Raw genomic sequence first — 18,231 nt, 5'->3', positions numbered from 1 at the left:
AACTAAGGGAATCCTAGTAAACATTTATCACATTTATATTATCTTTATCTATATTCAGTGAGAAAACTTTGTTAAAGGGGTATTATGGTTAAGTTGAGCTACTAAAAATCTATATTGCGCTACTAAAAACCTATGAAATTCAGTGAAAAAATCTTTGTTAAAGGGACGTTATGGTTCCAAGTAAAACCGAAAAACCCTTGAAATTTGACAGTTATGGTAAGTTTAGCAACCATAAATCGTGCCACCACCGTGCACTGCTAAGACTAACACCCAGGACATCAAAGATGACATCACAAATTTCATTGATGACAAAAAAACATACCACTTCCTCCTCCCAGCACTCCCCCTACATAACATTCCTATGTAATATTTACTATACACTTAACTATATATACGTAAATATACACAAACAGTGACATACATCATATAATACATTATGTCACAATAGGGATGACTGCTGCAGTCAGTCAACCCTTTACAAGTACCTTCATGGGTCTGTCTTTATGTGGCTTGGTGAGGGGCCTTCATTTTGGGACCTGGCCCCACTGTTCATTCTTCTGCGTGGCCTCATCCTCCACGTGGAGCCACCGAAACACACTGTGCATGACCCATGCATGTAAATGTTCTTTTGGTGGTCCTTTGCCCAGTTGGACGTCTGCCTGTCTCCACTGCCATCACCCAGTGGCACACTGGGTCTTCTTGGTGGCTCCCTGCCCCACATCACTGCCATGACCCACTGCCATTTTCCAATCTTCTGGGTAGCCTGTACTCCTGGGGGTTACCCACGTCACTGCCCCCATGTAACCATATTTACTTCAGGCGGCGTCCCAGTTGCTGTGCTCACAGACACATCTGCGGCACCCTGTTGACTTCAGGTGGTGCCCCCATTGTCATGGGGATGTGCAGTGCTCACTGCCACACCCACAGCACTGCCAGAATCCTCACAGCCCCACCCCCTCTACATTGTGCTGGAGGGACATCAGGGGCAGGACACTTCTCTTCACCTGGGTTGCTTCAGGGCAGAGCAGACTTCTCTGCTCTTCACCTCTCATGCCGCCTGATATACAGGGCCTTTGAGGACTTATGTTCAGAGCTCACCTCGCCAGCCATGAGGTGGGCCATCAAGAGGCACAACTCGGTTACCCAAACATCCCACATGTATCTCTGACTGGGCAGTTCTTTTCTCTTCAGCCCGGGCAGCCCTGCGAACGCTGACTGGGCCCTTTACTGTGAATGGGCCTGTCCGGTCTGGCCCCCAGGCAAGTCAACAGGTGGGCGGCTGGGCTGCTACGGCTATGCAGCCCGGGCCCATGGTTACTGAGACAGGTTGCTCCACATAGCACCCTAGCACATAGAATGTCTTTAGGGCCTGTGGGGCCATTCTAGGTTGCGCCCCCACCCCGCTCCAGGAAACTGATTTATTTTCTTCTTCCCATTCAAGCCAGGCCCTTTTTGGGCCAACAGCTACATTATTATATAGTAATGCCCAGGCCAATTTAATAAATGAAACATTATACAGGATGTTAATGTTAGGGGTTTAGACAGTACCCAAGTTAAATGTTATTATATCTTTATTATTCTTGACTATTTATTGCTTTACCTTTTAAGGATTGTCAGGTTATTGCTGCCGGTAATGCACTGCTCCCATACAATGCATTCCTACATTTGTGTTAATATTTGCTGTTATGAAACATTCCCAAGTCAAAACTAGACGGGTCTGTCGTAAGGAAAAATCATACATTAATAGAAATACTGTTATGAACTAACGAAAGGGCATGTATCTCCAAAGCTATATTTGGCTTTTTTCTTGGACTTCTCCATATGTATTTACTGCCTAGCCACTGACACTGAATTTGTAAACAGTTTCTGCTATATAAACTATATATATCTGATATATGTGGCAAAGTGCTCTGCCTTGCTCTAGTGCAGTGGTCTGCAACCTGCAGCTCTCCAGATGTTTTGGACTCTGACTTTGATGATCCCTCTCCATTGGCTATGGTGACTAGAGCGGAGAGGATTTATTTGTAATCAAGACGTAGACAGAGCCAAAGGTTACAGACCCCTGCTCAAGTGGTTGGAGATGTGTTGACCAAGGGGGGTGAGTGTCACCACCCACTATGGGATGCAAGGCCGAGGGGCAGAGTGGGTATGACCTCCTCATCTGCCCCAGTCCCACCTGTGAACTTGGCAGATAAATGTCACAAGGGCAGTGTAGTCATCATGGTCCCTACCAAGTAGCTTAAGTCTGCCAGTAGAGTTACAGGGAGATGCAGGAGGAATTACCAGTGGAGACATCCATCCTGCAGGTCAAAGATTCTCAAGGGCACAATGTTCTGGTGAGTTATTGAAAGTCCCTACTCCAAACCAACTTGTTTGTGGGTGTAGTGCCCATAAATCGCTGCATGGCTTCAGGAATCAGATGATAAGGACACTCAGGGCCCGGAGACTGCCAGACACTCCACCCCCCAGATACAAGCAGACTCTGAAGATCCAAGACCACAGACTACCAGGAAAAATCCTCGTTCTGCGGGGAAAAAGAGAGCAGGGCTAGGAATCCATAATTGAAGAAAACCTCAGCCACGGTGAAACTCATTCATACCAATCAATGGTCCAGGGTTTTTAATCTGCGCACCTCAAATCCACAGTCCTAACCTACCCCAGAGGTGGTGCTGGGCTCGGAGAGACTAAGAAATGCATAGAGTAACCAGCGTAGGAGTTTGAAGATGGGGGAGAGAAGAAGGATTGTGTTAGGAGAGAAGAAGTGAGCGCTTTGGAGATGGCTTGAGGAGAGGAAAGACTGTGACTGGGAGAAAATAAGAGAAGTAGGAGATTTGAAGGAAAGAGGAGACAGTAGCTTGGGAGCAGGAAGTACGAAAGGGAGATCCTCAGTGGAAGATCAGGGAGAGACACACCCCAGGGGGTGGGCAGTGAGATACCTAAGAGTTGGGGAGCAAGCCACAACAGAGGTTGGGAGAGAGATACTTCCAGACAGTGGTAGAAAAGAAGCCCCAGCGTGCAGGGCTCAGGATAGAAAAGGGAAAGCCGCAGGATAAGGAAGAAGAAAAATTATAAGGGATAGAAGTGGGGACAAAACATACATAGGGCTAATGAAATTACCTAACAGCCATAGGGAGATAGCAAGGCCTCCTAAAGCAATTACTAAACAAGGAAGTTCCCCTCGCAGGGGTAAATGAGCAAGGAGGAGAAAAGAGGGATGGAGGACTTGAAGGTGAAAGCCCTCATAGACATTAGAGTGGAAGAAGGTTAGTGGAGATACCAAGACAGGTGGAAGGATGGTCCTGCTAATATGTCCTGCATCTAGTGGTCAAGTGGAGAAGGGAGGATCTACAAGTACACTAGGGGGAATTGAGGAGGTGCCTGGAGCAGAAGAAAGGAGACCATAGCAAGAGGAAAGAAAATCAAGTCTATGACAAGATACTGGTTTGGGCCTGAGAAGGCGGGAACGCTAGGCAGAGGCCAGGGAACACCGCAATAGGAGGTGGAAAGCCCTCCCTCCGACGCTCCAGCCAACCTATTGAAATCTAGACCAAAACTGGCAACACCGTCCTTGTGGACCAATGCATTCCTAACAGCAGTCATCCAAATCTGGAGCATAACCTGAAGTAACCTAGTGCAGCTCTTTACCTCTTGAATCTGAGGTCAAAAAAGAAGATGGCAAAGCAAATAGGACTGGTGAGAAAGAGTGTTAATAATCACCTTCTACTGTGAAAAGACAACCATGCCAGTGGACTGCCATACTGATAGACCCGGACATTGAGACTATTTGTTTCTCAAGAGTGACTTATAGCCTACTTGTTTCAACCTAATGAGACACCATCCGAACATTTGTTTACCTGTTGCTTTCTAACGCAAGGTGAAGTCCTATTTTGTGCTTGAAATGATCCATTTCATGTGTTGTGTGACGAATCATGGGAAGTTGTCCCCTCACCCCAAGGGAGAAGCCCCACCGCTGTGAGGCTAGATAGGTGAGCTTGCTCTGCAACACCCTCCATAGGGGTATAGGCAAGTGGGACCTCACACGTTGAGATTACTCCTTTGGGGACAAGGACTCACTTTCCTGTGAGGAACTCCCTAGAAAACATCCCAACACTCCCTCTTTGAACATATCCTATGAAGACTTGTATGAAGATAAAACCAGTATGTGTTATTGTCAAATGGAAACTGTAAAGGTTTCTTTAAATGAAAAATCCCATTTAACTGGGATAGGGAGCATGATGTGTGGAGGAGGAGAGACGCCGGTTGACAGAGAGAGACTCAGACATATGCTGGGGAAGTTCCTAGAGTATGTCACATGTGAGAGGGAAGGAGAATGGAGAAGAGAGAAAACCTGTGAGTTACACATCAGTGGAGAAGCTGGTGCAGAGGCGTAATCAGATGTGCAGCATCCTGAGATAAGAGGAGATCAAGAAACAGAAGTAGATGCACTGCGTCTTACTGAGAGGTGAACGATAGAAGTAAAGTCGGACGCAGGGCATCTTGACAACCAGGAAGAGAGAGAAAAGGAAAGTGGTGGTGTGACCACAAAAAGCTTGTGGTGGACCTGGTGTCCCAGAAACAATGCTAAGACCACTCTGTGAGTGAAGATGCATATCCTAACGGTACCAGAAATACTGAGCGGCCATCATAGATGACGGAAAAAAGAAAGAAGCATTGAACACACACAGGACAGTCAGGTTGAAAGGGAGAACCAACCCTGAGCAAACAGAAGCACCAGTGACATTATCCCTAAGAGCATCAGGTAGTAGGGAAAACGGGAGAGGGACAAAAAATCATAATGGAACTAATCGTACTTGTCCCAGTCAAACTAAAGGGATTGTAATATTGAGGCCTCGAGAAGTAAATAAGGGTCAGTTAAGAGTAGTTTTGGACAGTGGACAGATTCTGTTAAATCATTCACTGACGACCGACTAACACCATAGATAGTTTGTTAGGTAGGGACCCCTTATAGCATAGGCAGAGGTAGGAATTTTTCCTTTTCTTTAATAAAAACTTTATTGATGACTTATTCACGTCCTTCTTCTGACCCACCATAGTTGGTAAACAAAGCTTTTTTTTAAAACCTCATTTAAGTGTATCTCTCATTGATGGTCACTTGACTTAGTATGTATCATCTTATTATCTTTACCATCTCCACCCCACTGGGGTATTGCTTAAATTGATTCAGAGGTCCACATTATTTTGCTGGGGGGCCTTGGGAAATAAAGGAGCTTAAACAGAGGACCATGTAGTGACAACAAAGCCTGCACCACTGCTTGATGATTGTCACTGATTGAATTGGATTTTATTGAACTTGATTTTAAATGGAAACTAGAAGATGGCAGGCATGTCTTGATGTTGAGGTCTCATGTTCTAAAACTCTTATCACAAGTAGCACATGAAATACAATACAATATCTTAAAATGATATGTTTTATTCTGGCAAGACTGACAAAATGAGATGAATTTAAATAGTGTCATTATTGCTGTCCCCTTACACCATTTTCCTAGAGTTTCAACGTGTTTTCCAATATGACTGTAACATAGTCCTATTTGTAGTTATGCAAGATATATTACTGTTAAAAAGAAGAAATGTATTTAGAGAAAGCTACTAGTAATGCATATTTGTTTGCTGTCCTCAGACCTACAGTCCCTGCTGGAGGAGATACGACAGAGTGTTTTGAAGGAGCTGGATGAAGAGGAAAACCAGAAGAAAAACAGACTTGTGAGGTATACTACATCTAAAATGCTTATAATACATATGAAACAAACAAAGGCCTTTAAAATGGTTGGAGACATTTTACACAGAGTTAAATTATTTTTGGCAAAACATATTATCAACCAGAATTCTTATCACATGTCTCTATGTTGGCTAGACATGTCAAATTTAGTGTGATAACCATTCACTCCACGTTCTGCACACTTTAACATACTTTCCACTACTAGTACATGTTCTACCACAAGAAGCATGTCCAGCCAGTGACAAAGATGACCATAACCGTTTTGCTCCTGTCAAGTCTTTTGTGCTACCCTCTTCCATCTCCGAGGCAATTGCACAAAAATTCACCTGTTCCTTCTAGGGACAGCTCTTTCCACCCACTGCACCATTCTCTCTGCCTAAATAACCCCTGGATTGTAGGTCTAGAACCCTACTTGTGGAAGCCCATTTCTGGGTAGTATATTCCCTGGCTGGACTGCCAAGCCTGCAAGGAAGCTCACTCCTTGCGGTGACTGCAGCAGACTCAACTGATTTGCATCAGGGCTTGCCACTGATTCTCCCTGGGGCACAAAGATGCTGTGTGCCCGAGGCACTCCATAACAGTTGCAGGCCTATGTGGTGATGGGCTGCTTCTGTGGGGCCACCATGAGGTATGTGTGGGCAGTTGTGGACATTCTTTCTGCGCTCGACAACTTCCTCTCAAATCCCAACTGTTTTCTTATTGCTGCACAGCACCTGAGTGCTCCTGGCCTTGCGTTTATGCTTAGGGAGGGCACATGGCCTTACCCAATACCAAGGCATAGCCCCCTGCATATACAAGAGGGCTCCCACACCATGTCCCTAGCTGGACAACTATCTTGGGTGAAGTGTTTTCATGATTTGATGCCTGGAGGAGGGATTTGGCTAAGGTGTACCCAACATTGTAGAGCTCACTTGCCTTGAGTGCCTGAGTGCTAATGAATTATTTTCTAAAGAACACCATGCTCCAAATTGGGGCAGGAATATCTGCTGCTATCTGAAAGGAATGAAGTAATTATGAATGATATGGTGAGCACCACTATTAAAAAATGGTTTAAAAATGCAAAGAAAAGTACAGCACTACAGAGAAAAAAATCCCTGGTCTAAGGACACTCTAAAGCTATAAACAAAACACTTGCACGGAATGCCGCAGACGAACGCGGCAATATTTAGATGTTTATATTTAATAAAAGGAAGAGCAAGGACAGATGCCTCGTCAACATACTGTGATGAATCCTAAGGATCCCTAACTAACCCCCTGCCTAAAGTCTGCTCCCAGGTGGCCAGGGAAAGGCAGTTGCTTTCTGATCCTGACCTTGGGGGTGGTGTTCTGTGGGAGGATCACCTTTGAGGAGAAAGGGTCCAGGGGAATGCGAGGACTCTGTGGGTGACGCATGGTATTTCTTTTCCTTTAAGGAGGACATATCCTCAATGCCAAAGTATGTAATGGCTTGTTGTCATAACAATCTTTTAGTTCCACAAGTTGAACATCTTAATGTGGGTAAAAACAATCGGACAGCCTTAGGCTTTGAGAGTAATAAAAACACATTCTAAAACCATGGAGACTCACGAAGTTAGATTCTCCCCTAACTTCCAAAAGTACAGTGAAAGGAAGTTGGTGAACAATAACAATTCAAACACTAAAGAACTTTACTCCTCTGTCCAATCCAGTCTTGTGATAGATCCTTAGGATATTCCCTTAAAGAATATTATGGGACAAAAATGAGTTTGAGACCGAAACCCAAGTGAGAAAAACTAACTTTGTCATTAGGGACTTTGTCCCATAATTCCAGAAGTACTGGGACAAAGAAGAGGGCTAAAGAGGAACAAAGCTGCAGGAGTGGTCAGCTTGTTAATGGAAATGACCCACACCTGTCTCCAGTAGCCAGAGAGCAGCAGAGAGCCTCTTGAGTGAAGGAAGTTCCTTTTTATAAGTGGTGCGGTCGAAAGCGAAACAAAAGTACAAGATTTCAAGGTCGCGAGGTTCCACTGAAGCAGAGTATTTTTGAGCAGCGGGGGAATTGGACATGCACGTTTTACCTGGTGAGTTCACAAGCTTAGAGTGACCCTGGAGCGCTTCAAGACTTCTCGCATGCTCGGAACAGGTATTTCCAGCATGGAAAATACTCACGTGTGAGTGAAAGTGAAAACAAAGGAGATTTTGAATACTGATCTATTAGAAATTAGAGAAAACTGTATTTTTCAAAGCTAAATGAATGTATCGTTAAGCATGAGAGTTTATTGAGAAACCATCAACAAGATGGGACAATACTTTCAAACCCTAATGCAGACAATCATTGCACAATCCTAAATAAAGCAACAACGCTGCAATTTAAAACCAACAGATATTGCCAAAGGCAGGAGGGGACTTATGGAAGTTCCAAGGGTTGTGAAGTTTGTTTTCCATATTTGAAGAAACCTAAAACAAGAGCTGGTATAATTGCCAAAGCCATCGGAAGAAGCAGTATTTAACCATATCCTTGTCAGTATTTGGTTGTTTTAACACAGTGGGTAAACAGGAGTGGCAAGAAGACTGCCTTTCTGGAAAAGGTTATTCAGAAGGAGAGGAGCATAACGTGCAGAAGTGTTGGAAAGTGCGAAAGAGTACTAAAGAACACCAATGTGAATCTGACTTTCACTGAAACATTGCTTAGAAGTCTGATGTTATAAAGTAATCAACATTACAAAGTTGATGTACGGGCCGGCGAGTGTACCCTATTAGCGAACCTTTGAAGTGGTAGGCCTGGCATGGGAGTAAACCAGTTAGAAGTTGAAGTGCTGTGAATTGGCGTTGACAAGTTATTCTAAGAGACTTTCCTTGCTGAAGAAAGAAGTGTATAAAACTGCTACAGAAGTGTTATATATCTTCAGAAATAATAGGTTGTGGCAAAGCATCCTGACAAAGACAATTTATGTTGCTACTAACAAACTAAGGAAATATTCTTTGTTTAAGTGAAGAAGACAAGTTTGATTCTAACTATTGGAAGAGGAGAAGAATGAACCTTGTTTTTGAACCACTGGAGTGTTGGAACTTTCTGTTGTCAAGTTGAGTTTACAAAGAGCAGTCTTGGAACTTCGTTACAAACCAGGATTTTCATGTTTCTTTTTGGAACTGTGGAGCAGAGTCCGGCTTGAATATAGGAAAGGGGAATTCACCCAGATTGTGTGATGGACAGATATCCTTTGTTAGAGTGTTTCCTTTAGTTTATTTTAGGCAGGGAAATCCTCGTTAGCTTAGGGATAGTGAGGAGTTTTTCCAACCTTTTAATTTAATAATATGGCATCTTCTGAAAAACCTTCATAAAGTTGTCTGCCTCACATTTCTGACCCCTCACAATACTTAGCACTTAAGAGCTAACCAGTACAGAGGAATTTACTAGGCATACACCCACCATTGAACACTTAAAGAAACCTCAATAAAGGGAATGCTGGAGTAACATGAATAATAAAGATCTTGAAAATACATAACAATGGACAGTTGTTTTTAATGTTGGTCGCATAGTCATCTTCAACATTCTTTTCCAGTTTCTGCAATAACAGCCCATGATTTATCCCTGATAACGGACTAATGTCCGAAATGCATTGGCTTCTCACAAGAAATGAGTTTGTCTTGCTTTGTATCATTGTGTATTAAAATATTTTGAAATGTCTATGCCGTTAACACGATTATTTTATGTGTTTCCCATTCAATGTACTAAGCTATAATTTATATGCACTATGAGAAACCTGAAGGTGTCGCCCTAGCTAGTCCACCGGGATCTGTCATCCAGGTGGCCAGGACACGGCCATCGTTATTGGATCCAGTTCCTGGGGGTAGACCAGTGAGGGAGGATCACCTCGATGGGGGGGGTTCTTGGGGAGTGGCACTGGGACACTGATGGGTGAGACGCGGTATACCCCTTCTTTCAATACCTTTTCCCCATCCTACCACGTAGGACATTCCCCTCTCCCCCTTTCTGACACTAACACTTTTGCACACCACAAAAGACACAGACTAACACCAGAGCTGTTAACCTGACATGTCCCAATGCAAGGATGAGGCAAAAATCAGGCAAGTTACCAGAATCACACACACCTGACGGTTCTTTCCCTTCCCCACAGGAATAAAAAGTGGAGCACGAAAGCACAGTACAAGCAAGACAGTCCGCACAACGTGAGAGCCAACACAGCAAGGTAGTTCAAGAGGAGAAGAACGACGGTGCCTGCCAAGTGGGTGACAAGGGGAGAAACGACCTTGCCCTTTCTGAACGAGGCCAGGGAAACCTCTGCAGAAGGAATCGTAAGACTGTGAACAATGGACAGCGTGTGTTGCAGCAGCTGTGAACGGTACACGAGACACTCCTCTGCTGATAACCAAGCCGGGGAGAGACGCTTGTCTCCGTGGAACCAACCTTGACTCCCAAGAGAAAGAAAGCCAAGCAGTTCATCACAGCCGGTGAGTTGAGGGGAGAATCGATAAGAAACCGAACTGTGTTGAACGAAAAGTAGCAAGTGGCTAATTGAACTGTGAAAGCATAAAGAGCTATTGATACTAGATGAGGGGGAAAACCAGCAACAGAGGAGTCCGGCACCACATGGGTGCTCCCTCAGGAAACTCCTGGTGATTACCCGATTGTTGAAACTACCATAACCAGAAGGCCTTGGGAAAAGGCAAAAAACGGGATCAAAGTGGTCATACAGGGGTCTTTTAAAATCCTCTGTACAGTCGAAAATCTTTGACCGACAGATGATTGTGAAGATAAGGCAAATTAATCTCGCATTGTAAGAGTTGAATGAGAAAGGCACGATTGGTAAAGTTGGCAAGAGTGAACCCGACGGAGGGATGCTGACAAACGGGGACGAAGCCTGAAGTCCCTATGAAAAGTGTGTTGACAGGAGTGAACCTGACCGAGGGATGTCCACAGTGAACTGTTTGAAAAGACATTAATATTTGTGAATGCAAGAAAAGCCATAGTGAACGCGAAGGAGGGAGGCTGACATCTGAGAGGGCTCCGAGCACGAAAGAGAGAGATCGAGGGGTAGAAAGTCATCACTTAAAGTCCATTGAGAAAGGAACTTTTTGTTTGTTTTGTTGAATTCATCAGGCCCTCGAAGGCAAGAGACGTTTATATGAAAGAGACTTAACCATTGAAGAACCTGATAGCTGGTACAGAACTGTTGGCTCTTGCTGGGGAAGCTCGAGTGTGTGCTGTGCTCAGGAGACCCACATTCTCACGTGCTCAAAACATGGGGAAGGGAGACCCCTGGCAATCCCATCCTGACTTATTAATTGTGAACACTTCTTTCTTTATTGAAAACCCTATCCCACACTCTTTCTGTAATTAGTAGTCAAGATTTTTTATTAGTATAGGCCTTTTATTTTTACAAGTCGCCACAAGGACTGCCTTATTTTTCATTTGATGGTCGAAGCTTGCTCCCATCTTAGATGTAGGTTTAGGTTAGGTGTTTTTCCACCCTGCATTTACAGTTTAATAAACACCCTTGCACTGTGATCACTTGTATCTGTCTTTACTGTTGCACCATGATTTCCTTACAGTATGTGAAAAGTCGTTCCAACCCATAGGTTGAGCACACAGCACCCAGGGTGACTCTCTGGGAGATTTACATATATCTGGTGCTAACCCCATACCATTTCTGATTGATCTCCTTTACAGCTTCATAGTGATTTGGTGTTCCTGTTGCCCTGTGATAGTCAGAGAACATCAAGCCAGAAGCATTGATCGATCCCATGTTTTGCTCTTAAATAAGGGATGAAATCATATAGCGTTTCACAGCCAGTAAGGACATTCTGGGGAACCATGGTTATGCTCTGTGGGCCTTCAAAGTATACACCCTCTCCAGATAGAGAGGAGTGGTGCTGGGCATTAGGGGACATCTCAGGTCCACAGAGAAACTATATAACCAATCTCTTTTGCGCCCTCTGCTTCTGAGAAAAACTCTAGGGGGAATTTGATCAGGCATCTACTAGTGAGGACAAGTTTGAGTACAGACCAAACATAGCAGGACACCCTAATAAAACTGAAAGTCATAGTAGGATGTTGTCATGGGTGGACAGGGCAGCCCTGCCGCAGATCCATTGAGGTGGTCAGGGCCCTTATTGATTCTGCTGCCCTTGCTGGGACCTTTCGCAAGTTCTATTCCCAGCTTGTAATCCTGGAAGTATTCCAGTGCTTGTGAGATTGTAGCCAATCAATATATGGCCACTCTTTTGACAATCCCTAAGCGGCTGATGGTGTGGCTTAAGGAAGCAATATTGGTTGCATGAATTAGGATGGCAATTAGGGAGCTACAGATCTTGAAGGCTTTTGGTCCCAAAAGGCTTATGTCTATGTTTAATAAGACCTATTTTGTACTACTGCCTCCTATTCATTTCAGTCTCTACAGTGAATCCCTGCACAATGGCCATATGCCCCTAACTCTGTTGGAAATGATTGTTACCCCAAAGAAGGGAAGGACCAGCTGCATTATGTCTACAACTGGCAACCACTCCTTGATCAGCGGGGATAATAAAATCCTGGCAAATTAGGTGGCTTAAATGCATGCTTCCCTATCAAATACACACAGGTTAAATCAGATTTTTAGGGCAGATCCACCTCCCAAAATCTATGTCACCCTTTGTCTTTGATTAACGTAGCCCCCCACATTTCACCTGACATGTTAGGTGCAGTGGAGGAGAACGCTTTTGACTTTGTTTTCTGGAACTTCATGTTTGTGTGTCTGCGTAGATCTAGTATGTGCACTGGGTCCCTGTTACTTTTCAAGATTTAATATACCTGTCTGATTGTCAGAGTGATAACTGCCGCAAACTTGTCCCTTCCATCCTTCCTGCTGCTCTTCATTTTCCTAATAGAGCCATTAGCAATTTTACTCTGGAAATTCAATAGTCGCATAAGCATCACACGTTAAGGGAAATCTGTTGTATTGTTTTTCTCTGTGTGGTTGAAATGTTGCTCTACATAGCTGATCTGATCCTTATCACAGATTCTGACAACGCAATAATCATACTTTTGCAGATTGTTCTGGTCTACAGACTAATCAGACAATTAAGTTCTCCTTCTAATATCCCCAAGCTGGGTCCATCGAAGCATGGGGATCCTTTTCAGCCACAGTGTAATGCCCAAGCTACACTATCTCTTCCAAAATATGTCGTACATGCTGCCAGTTCACTATGCTTGGTCTTGTTCTGCACGTTCATATGGCCGGGGTGCACCTCAAGGCTAACTATGATAAGCTTGTAGGTTATGATGATGTGGAGGGAACCAATGCCCCTGAGCCCCATGCCATTGCTGTACAGACTTAGAGCATTATTGAAAAGGAGTGTCTACTGAGAATGAACATGGGTCAAATACCCTGTTCTATGGAATTTCTTACACTCAGGAGGGTCTACAACCACGTTTTAGCTCACTGCACCGTTCACAGAGGAGGAATAGCCATTTGCATATCAATCTTTGTGCCACCCACAAGGGCAATCCTACACCGAAATACTACATAATTCTCCTCTGAACAAGAGTACCATCAGCAACCTCAATGCTATGTGTGTGTGTGTGTGTGTTTTCCCTCTTTCCCCAGCATTAGTCGTATTCAATTTTCTGTGTCTACTCTTTGCATGTACATGAAACTGAACCTCAGCATTTTGAGGTTGTAGCTGTGTGAAAAAAGCTGTATCTGGGCACAATGATCGGATGATGATGACTACATGATGACCATAAGACGTTGTGACTGGGCATGTGTGGCAGTTGTAACCCTGTGCAATTGTACCGTGGCATATCATTGTGATTCATGGGCATACATTGTTTGCAAGTTACATTTATTTTGAAAAACACATGCTTATGCCTATGTGTGTTTTTAGAACTGTTCCACCTACTTTTCAGCTGTTAAACATTATGGAAAGAGCAATGTCCATTCGCATTTTTGCCCTCATGGATTCATACATGGGTATTTTTCTGTAATTTTCAGGGTAACCTCCATTTCTGCTATCCAAGAGAAAACCATAATTCCAGAGTATGTAGAGCAAGAGCATGAAAACATACCAAAGCAGAGACCAAAAAGGTAAGTGCCATTCAGGATGGTGAAGCTGCTTCGGGGAGGACCTAAAGCCCACTCGGCTTATCTCACTAGACTCCCTGGGGTGTGTGTGTGTCAAGGGAAAAGTCTTAAGTAGTGAGATAAGCCCCACCCACTTTCTCAGCATGGGTTTGAGCGTAATAGAGACAGTGGCCCAGGAAGGAAAGTGTTCCTATTTGTGTTCTATTACTCGGTTCTGAATGGTCCCACTGTAAGTTTGTTGTTGGCGGATGGCATGGCTCCCTTTTAAGTCCAGTGTGATCTAGGGGGGCTCTAGTTTGTTGCAGGCTTGCCTGGGTTTCTCAGCAGCTCCATGAGTTCCTTGCATCCGCACATACAGATGGTGCTTCTTTGTGCACCTTCTCATTCCCTGCCACAGAGCACTCCAGTTTCCAATGGCGGCTTCAATGCGTGTCCCTCGCTCTCTCGCTTGCTCTCTCTCGCTCTCTCTCTCGCTCTCGCTCTCTCTCTCTCTCTCTCTCTCTCTCTCTCTCTCTCTCTCCCTCTCTCCTTCCTCTCTCCCTCCTCTCCCTCTCACTCTGTGGCCCATCTCTGCGACAGTGTGACAGTTCGGGTCTCACCTCAGTTTAGAGGGGTTTTCTTGCCTTCTGCTATTAAAGTTCTGAAAGCAACAGATGGACACTGGCAAGTATCTGACATTGGAGATAAGACTGGTGATAACTGTTTGCTGCACAGAAACATGCTGACAGAAAGGGGGGGACATGAACTGGGGCTCTCAACTACCACAATGGATTGTGGTGGACCGCAAGGGCAGGACTGACCCTGGATTTCACCCTGGTAGGCCTCCCCCCTTGGCTGAGAGTGGTTCCCTTCCCCTCTCAACACGTCCTGAATATTAATGATGGATATCCAGGCAACTCAGCATTGTTGTCGCCGACAAGGCCTGGAGTTCGACACCGCTCATCTGGACTGATCAATGGTGTGCTGTACTATGATATGAATGTCATGCTGTAGGTTTGTGGTACAAGTTAAGTGACTAGCATTGGCAGAGGGTTGCAGTATACACAGTACCTCTTAATCTTTTGCCTGAGGAAATGTCATGTGTAAATCTGTGGGATCAGTAAAATGAGCAATCCTGCTAGGGAAATTGTGTGCTGGCATGTGGTCAAGTGGACTCCAGAAAGATAATGTGAAGTTTGAAATGCAAGTGGTTTATTGGGGTATCTCACAGATAATGGACCTACCAAACTCAAGCAATGGGTCAGAATGTCAATCTTTCTGATTGCTCCAATTTCTCGAGGTACCTAATCATGTTTCGCCCCGGTATCACTCACATGCAATCATTTTCCAAGTCCTGCGGATCAGAAAAAATAAGTATACTTATTTCACCATTTTTACTGATATGTAAGATTTATCGGATTTGGAAGGCAGAGTTGAAGAGCAGAGCAGACTTATCATGTGCGCCTGCTCTTCAGGTCTGCCTGTCAATCCCTCTTGGTCTCCCACCAGCATATATTTTCATGCTGCCGAAAAACAATAGATTCCTATGGAATCCACCTGAAATTACCACCTGGTAAAAGCTGTCAGATTTCAAAGGCATCCTTTGTAAATACCTCCTGCAGTTGCTAATTGCAGGAGGCTTATCCACTTCTACAAAAACCTCATGGAACTGCGAAGAAAAAGGAGATTTCACCTTCGTTTTACTCTTAACCTTTCCACTATGTGGTAGGAAAGAGGAAAATGGCATGGGGGAGGTTTTTTGCACATACGTGCCAATGGAGCGTGTTCTCCCTGCGCAATGTCCACTTTGATTAACATGGCACTCAAATTTGGTTCTCGTTGCCTGCTTTATCTTTTTGGTGGTTGGACTGCTTCCATGTCTGTGTTTTGGTGGATCAGAGAGTCTCCAATGCCTACAATCTCAATCAAATGTTTGGCCGAGTTGGAGGTGCTGGTGGGCTGGCATTTATTACCCTGAACAACTCAATGACTAAGGGTTCTTGTCCTACAGCCCACCAGCTCACTTTCACTGGCCTCCTCGCTGCCTGACATGAGCTTATTCCCAGGAGACCTCTTTCAGATGTCTGTTGACTATCCTCATACTGCCCTAGCTCCTGCTCGGGCTCATCAAAGGTTCACCAATGTCCATGGCTCCTCCCACCTCACTCACACTTCCTCTAGTACATAGCCATAAATGTCCTTCTCTGTCCTCCCCTATCCTCTTCTGGTCTTCCCCAAACATCTATTTCCCTCCAGCTTCTCCTTTCCATACCTCCTCCTTTGGGTTCTATGTTCTTAGATCGCCAGGCTTTTTTTCATAGAGTTTTTTGCTGAAAATCTTCGGCCAAAACAAAACTCATCGGATTTATTTTTTATATTTGGGGGGTCCCCCCAAGTCCCCTTCCCTATTGTGTAGTCCCTATACCCCGCACACCTGTACCACTTATATGCCCTTACCCACCACCCCCAAATTTTTCCTCCAAAACTGTTCGGCAAAAAATGCCATGAAAAAAAGCCTGGCGATGTATTAACTTCTTACCCTCCTTTGGTCTTATTCCCAACTCCTCAACTCTTTGTTTCATCACCACATTCTATGCAATTCCCTTCAACACTTACTCCTTAGTTTACCCTTTTACCACCTCATCCTCTGTTCGTCCCGTCACATCCTCCTTAGCTCCTACTGCCTACATCACCTCCTTTGCTCCTCCTGTCACCTCCTTCTTGGCTCTTACACTTTCCACTACCTCCTTTGCTTCTCCTCTCACCACATTGTCCTAAACTCTTATACTCACAACAACCTTGGTTGCTCCTCCTGTCAGCTCCAACCTCCTCTCTCTCTTCAGATATTCCTTTCTCTAGCCACCTTCAAGCGTGCACTGTCTCCATCTCCAAACACACATATCCTTGCCTTTTTAGGCTTTCTATTATATGTCCGTGTCCCCTCCACTTTGGCCAGACTTCCTCTAAGTGTATGCACATGTGTATGATTTATCCTGCTGATTCCAGATTCGATATTTGCTAATGTAATCTGTCTCACCTGAAACTATTTGATTAGCGTGAGTACCTGCGTTTGCTGGACCAATAATATACAAGGCAAGTCTGCCATCTTGGAATCTCGTCCAGTCTTGCACATGCACGCATGTACCAGAGCTCTAAATTGGGCAAGCAGAGCATGTTTGGCTCTGGTGGCAGCTGATTCTCAGATTATTACCTCTGAACTTAAGCTGTTAAGTGGTTCTACCATTATGTTTACGGTACAGTTCCTACTAGTGAAATATGAAGCCTTTTCCAACCATGGAGCCTGTCTTAAATTGCCTGCAAAGCTACTAACTACATCAACACCATCAGAAATATTCTATATGTCCATTAAAGGGCCTGGTGTAATGGTGCTACCAATATTACAAGACTCCTGATCTCGGTGTTGCACTGGTGACTAGGGAAGCCTCTCCACACCATTCCCGCAACGTGCATGACAGAGTGAGTGGTGGCACCTGGACCCTATGAACACACTCTAACACACCCCAAGGACCAGCTACAGGACATTGTCACTGTACCCATGGGGCCCCCATTCTCCTATAAGGTTTGATTGCTCTGATGACACCTGAGACTGTGTGATTCCCGATCAGTGCTGTTGGAGGTGATTGTTGCTGCGCTGGCCTGTGAGAGCCATGTTATAGTCTAATACTGTGGGATTAGTAAGTGTTGCTATCATGGGTGTAGTCGGATGACTGTACACGCCCACGATATGCCTGCCTGTCCATGATGTGTTGATGTAATGTATGAATTTATGTACATTTTCAGATCATTGCTATGGAGTTGTTGCTGAAACATTGGCCTTTGAAAGGCCTGTTCTAGTCTATGCTAGTGTGGTGGGTGAGCTGTGCAGTCATAGAGAGGGGTCATGGACATTTATGGGGAATGCCTCATGTTGTGGTCAGTCCGTGGTTTGTGAATGTGTCTGTGTGTGAATATGAGAGTGTGAGTAATGTCATATTAATGCTCAAGATTGGATTGGATTGGCTAGCTGGTGTCTCATGTGGCGCACATTATGTGTTTTAAGTTTAAGGTGTTAACTGTGGTCTAGTGTTGTGCAGTTGTTTCCCATGTGCACACCTTGCTTTTATTTACACCCTTTGTAGTGAGTATCTGTGTGTCTTCGGTCATTCTATGGTTTAACTGTTGTGAGAAACCTGAAGGTGTCTCCCTTGCTAGTCCCGGGGAGCTGTCATCCAGGTGGCCAGGACACGGCCATCACTATGGGATCAAGTTCCTGGGGGTGGACCAGTGAGGGAGGATCACATGGATGGGGGTCCTCGGGGAGTTGCAGTGGGACACAGATGGGTGAGATTCAGTATCCACCTTCCTTTAACACCTTTTCCCCATCCTCTCACGTAGGACATTCCAAACCACTGCCCCCCCCTCCGTCTAACACTTTTGCACAACGGACTAACACTAAATCTGTTTACCTGACAT

General features: G+C 44.7%; 1 protein-coding gene across 2 annotated transcripts in view; it reads left to right on the top strand.

Moving 5' to 3' along the window:
* CCDC60 (coiled-coil domain containing 60) overlaps positions 1–18,231 on the top strand; it is an 879,096-nt gene that overhangs the window by 765,052 nt on the left and 95,813 nt on the right. For both annotated transcript variants that reach the window (XM_069619175.1, XM_069619174.1), the window contains exons 10-11: positions 5,639–5,726; positions 13,690–13,782. In XM_069619175.1, the coding sequence (XP_069475276.1) occupies positions 5,639–5,726; positions 13,690–13,782 (181 nt within the window). The remainder of the gene's footprint in view (positions 1–5,638; positions 5,727–13,689; positions 13,783–18,231) is intronic.

The sequence above is a fragment of the Ambystoma mexicanum genome, chromosome 10 (genome assembly GCF_040938575.1).
Source record: "Ambystoma mexicanum isolate Mex_15411 chromosome 10, UKY_AmexF1_1, whole genome shotgun sequence".
NCBI lineage: Eukaryota > Metazoa > Chordata > Amphibia > Caudata > Ambystomatidae > Ambystoma > Ambystoma mexicanum.
Note: the sequence above shows the minus strand (reverse complement) of the source record. Positions and strands in the feature narration are given on the sequence as shown.